The sequence below is a fragment of the Myotis nattereri genome (genome assembly GCF_964212035.1).
Source record: "Myotis nattereri genome assembly, chromosome: 1".
Classification (NCBI taxonomy): domain Eukaryota; kingdom Metazoa; phylum Chordata; class Mammalia; order Chiroptera; family Vespertilionidae; genus Myotis; species Myotis nattereri.
The window spans coordinates 231,069,848-231,074,227 of NC_138075.1; the positions used below are offsets into that span (position 1 = coordinate 231,069,848).

Here is a 4,380-nt window from a genome sequence, read left to right on the forward strand (position 1 = left end):
CTCCGACTTCCAGAGAGACCAGGGTCCGGGAACCCCTGGTACCTGGTGGCCCCAAATGGTACCTGGTGGGCATGCACCACCGGACTCACCCCCTGCACACTCTCCCTAAACCTCCAGACTGGGTCTGAGCCAGGGCTCTGCGTCCTAACTCATGGTCCTGCACACCCAGTACTCTCAGCTAGTGGATACTAGCGACGAATCCAGGGTCTGAATTCGTCTCTTAAGACCAGTAGGGAGTGTGATGAATTGAATGTCAGTAAAAAATTTTAACAACGATGGGGTCAAGGATAGGTAACCAGGCATAACTCCAAGTCTCGCACTCCCAGACATCTGTATCAAGGTCCTGATTAGACCCTTGTAACTGCAAAACAAGGACGTTTGTGTTATCTGGGGATAAAAGCTCGCCGAGCACAAAGCTCGGGGCTGTTACAGAGGAGCCCGTGGCAGACGCTGGCCAGCTCAATAAATCCTCGCTTGCTGTTTCAGACCTAATTGGAGTTGGTGGTCTTATTCTCGCAAATGTTGGTCCACAACACAATGAGTGAGAAACATCGATCAGCTGCCTCCTGCACACCTCCTACTGGGGATGTGCCGCAACCCAGGTACATGCCCTTGACCAGAATCGAACCTGGGACCCTTCAGTCCGCAGGCCGATGCTCTATCAACTGGGCCAAACCGCTTAGGGCAACAGCAGGGAATTTAACTTTGCTGTAATTACATAACATGTGTGCAAGTAGCTAGAGGGAAGCCTGCCATGTATGCAATGGAGACATGGGCATACTTCCTTGTCTCTTATTTCCAGCTCAGCATTCACAGACAGGGTTCCCACATCCCCCACCTCCACCCCAGCTGAATGCCTGTCCAGCCCCACCCACTGCCACACCCTGTCATTGTTGCCTCAGCTGACCCAGCCAGGGTAGGTTTTCTGTCATTATGCCCTTGGCAGGAAGTGGCCACAGCAGATGGTGGGGACCAGGCTTCACTGAGGACCTTCCCTCTCTCCGTTCCCATCCACGGTTCTCCCCCACCAAGGGCATGAGGCTGGCAGGGGGCCTCGTCACCCTGAGGACGCCCCTCTTGCTGCTTGGGCTCTGGGTGGTGATGGCTCCCACCCAGTGTTCTCAAGGTCGCCCCTCCTGGCGCTACATCTCCTCCGAGGTGGTGATTCCCAGGAAGGAGCTGCACTACAGCAAAGCCGTGCGGGCAGCAGGCTGGCTCTCCTACAGCCTGAGGTTTGAGGGCCAGAGACACGTCCTCCACATGCGGCGCAAGAGACTGTTTTGGCCTGGACAGGTGGTGGTGATGACTCAGGATGACCAGGGAGCCTTGCAGGTGGACTACCCCTTTTTCCCTCTCGACTGTTACTACCTGGGCTACCTGGAGGACATCCCTCTCTCCATGGTCACCGTGGACACGTGCTATGGGGGCCTGGAAGGCATCATGAAGGTGGACGACCTTGCCTATGAAATCAAACCCCTCAAGGATTCCCAGAGGTTTGAGCACATCATTTCTCAGATCGTAGCCGACACTCACGCCATAGGACCCATGTCCAGTCTGGGACAGAAGGCTGAGAGGTACTCGCTGTTCTCTGACCCGAAACCCAGTGCAGCCTCCAGGATCAGCAGTAAGATCTATGCATCCCACAGTGGAGCTATGAAAGGCTGTCTTATGAGTGCCCATTCCGTTTATACTCTGTACAACAATGTGTCACTGTGTGCCCAATACCTGGTACATATAGGTAGTATAATAGACGCCATGTTCAGAGGTCTTAATATGAGGTACTACATCGGCCTCATTGTCGTTTACAATCAGGGAGAGCCAGCCGATATGAACAACTATGCTGTGCCACATGGTCCATTTGCTAAGAATTATGCTGACAAAATTTTTAGGCAATTTGACACATATCCAGCCTTAATTGTGAACAGAGATGGACCCCATGAAGTTGATTTCAAACCAGAGCTATACACGCTGTGTACACATGATAATCTGATCTTTCTGGGTCAACTATCCAGACATTATTTACTGTTATCAATTATAGCCTCCCACCATATAGGGACCTCTTTTGGTCTGTGGTTAGATACGATGGAGTGTGTTTGCCAGAGAAGGACCACCTGCATCATGTACAGATACCCTGTATTGACAGATTCATTCAGTAACTGCTCCTTTACACACACGCAACACGTACTTAATAATAATATACAACGCTGCATCTTCAATGACAGAGGGGAGCTGGTATATTCAAACAGTAGCCTGACATCCATTCGATGTGGAAACTCTGTGGTGGAAAACAAAGAGCAGTGTGACTGTGGGACCTTCAAGCAGTGTTACAGCAACACATGCTGCGAAAGTGACTGCCGCTTCACACCTGGGAGCATCTGTAACGGAGAAACGTGCTGTGCAAACTGCACCCACTCGCCTGCAGGGACGCTCTGCAGACCGATCCAGAACATCTGTGACCTTCCGGAGTACTGCATGGGGAAGGAGACGAGGTGCCCCAGTGACTTTTATCTGCAAGATGGAACCCCGTGCACTGAGGATGGCTACTGCTATCATGGCAATTGTACCGACCGCAGTATGCACTGCAAGGAGATCTTTGGGGAGGGGGCGCTGAGCGCGCCAGACGTCTGCTACAGCATAAATAAAAAGGGCCACCGATTTGGGCACTGTAAAGTTACTGATGAATACCAGCCAAAAAGTTGTGCGGACACTGACGTTATGTGTGGACGCCTACAGTGTGTCAACGTCACTCATCTGCCTCGGTTGCAGGAACATGTAGGCTTCCATCACTCAATCATAGGGGGGTCCTTGTGTTTTGGCGTGGGTGCACACCGTGCGACAGAAACAACTGATGTTGGTGCTGTGAGACCTGGTACCCCCTGCGGCGGTGGAAAGTTTTGTCTTCAGGGCTTCTGCAATGCTACTCTGGCGGCCATCGACTACAACTGTCCCCCTTCGAAATGCAACTACAGGGGCGTGTGCAACAATAATAGGAACTGCCATTGCCATGTAGGCTGGGACCCTCCCCTGTGCATTAACAATGGTGCGGGAGGGAGTGTGGACAGCGGACCCCCTCCAAGAAGAAGGCGGTCAGTGAGGGCAGGTGGTATGTCAGTGGTGTATTTGAGAGTCGTTTTTGGTCGCTTGCTTGCCCTCTTAGCCGCTCTCCTCTTCGGCGTAGCCACGAATGTGAGAACTATCCGGACCACTACAGTCACTGAAGTGGAAGTTCGTGGAAAGTCAACAGTAAGTCAGCCTCCCGACACCTGGACAACTCAGGCAACATGAAGAAACACCTGAAAAAAGTCACCATAACCAGCTGACAGAGCTCAAGGCCACACTTCTTAGAAGCTGCAGGAGTCCTGCCCCACATCCAGCGTGAGCGCAGTGTGGGCATTTTGATACCACTCTCTCTGACACCTCGCTGGCCAGCGTCTGCAATAAAGCCTGAGCACTGCATGTTGGCGTCCTGTGCAGTTCTTGTAAGTCTGTAAGAGCCCTGAATGAGCCTGAGACTCAGGCCTGGAGAGGAGACCTGTTCAGCAGCTGGCCTCGCGCTGTGGACGCCTGTCCCAGGATTAGTGACAGTGGCCACAGGTTTCTTTAGGACCAATTCCTGTCAATTCCCCACAATCGGCCCTTCAGCACCAAGTGTCCCCCAGTCCCTAGGTCAGGTCTCCTTCTCTGGAACAGGGGGCCCCTTAGGGGTGAGGACGATGGAGCCCAACGCTCTGGGGCATTTGCATGCATGACTCCGGAGACCAGGTTCAGAGACACAGATCCAAGTTTATTGAGGAAGTACAGCTGTAATATAAAGGGGTAAGCAGCCAATGCAACAGGGACCCGCTTCCTATGTTATCCAATGGGCGTGAGGGTCGGGGCTAAGAGTAGGTGGCTCTTGGAGATTTGTCAGGCGGGCGTTGACACTTCCTGGTGTGCCAAGGTAGCATGTATGCTGGAGTGTGGTCACAGCATTGCACTGGCCACAGCACTGAGATAAGTCTCTTGAGCTCTTCCCACATCTCCCCCTTCCCTTTTTATAAACACCTGCTGGATGTGGATTATCATAGCTTGCTGTGCATCCATTCTTTGGATCATGGAGTAAAAGCAGCGAAACAAGCAGAATGCAAGGAGGCCTCCTGCTGCTAGGACGGCCCATACGAATATGTTAGCAGGATTTAACCGGGAGGTTAGACGGCTGAGGGCATTGCTTAAGAAACGAAACTCAATGGGATTATCGGGTATTGTTGATTCTTCGGATTTCTCGCTGGAGCTGATCGGTGCTGTTTAGGAATGCCTGGCTGAATGGACCTTTAAGGAGATTTGCTAATTTTTGGTGCTCCCAGGAGGCATTTCTCACTGGAATGGGTGTTACACAGATGG

At 52.2% G+C, this 4,380-nt stretch overlaps 1 protein-coding gene across 1 annotated transcript; it reads left to right on the top strand.

Moving 5' to 3' along the window:
- Positions 1-1,035: 1,035 nt before the first annotated feature.
- On the top strand, positions 1,036-3,285 carry LOC308512774 (disintegrin and metalloproteinase domain-containing protein 21-like; the record flags this gene model as incomplete). The annotated part of the gene is made up of 1 exon (XM_081082436.1): positions 1,036-3,285. The coding sequence occupies one exon, from the start codon at positions 1,036-1,038 to the stop codon at positions 3,283-3,285; it is 2,250 nt and encodes a 749-aa protein (XP_080938562.1).
- Positions 3,286-4,380: the final 1,095 nt, after the last annotated feature.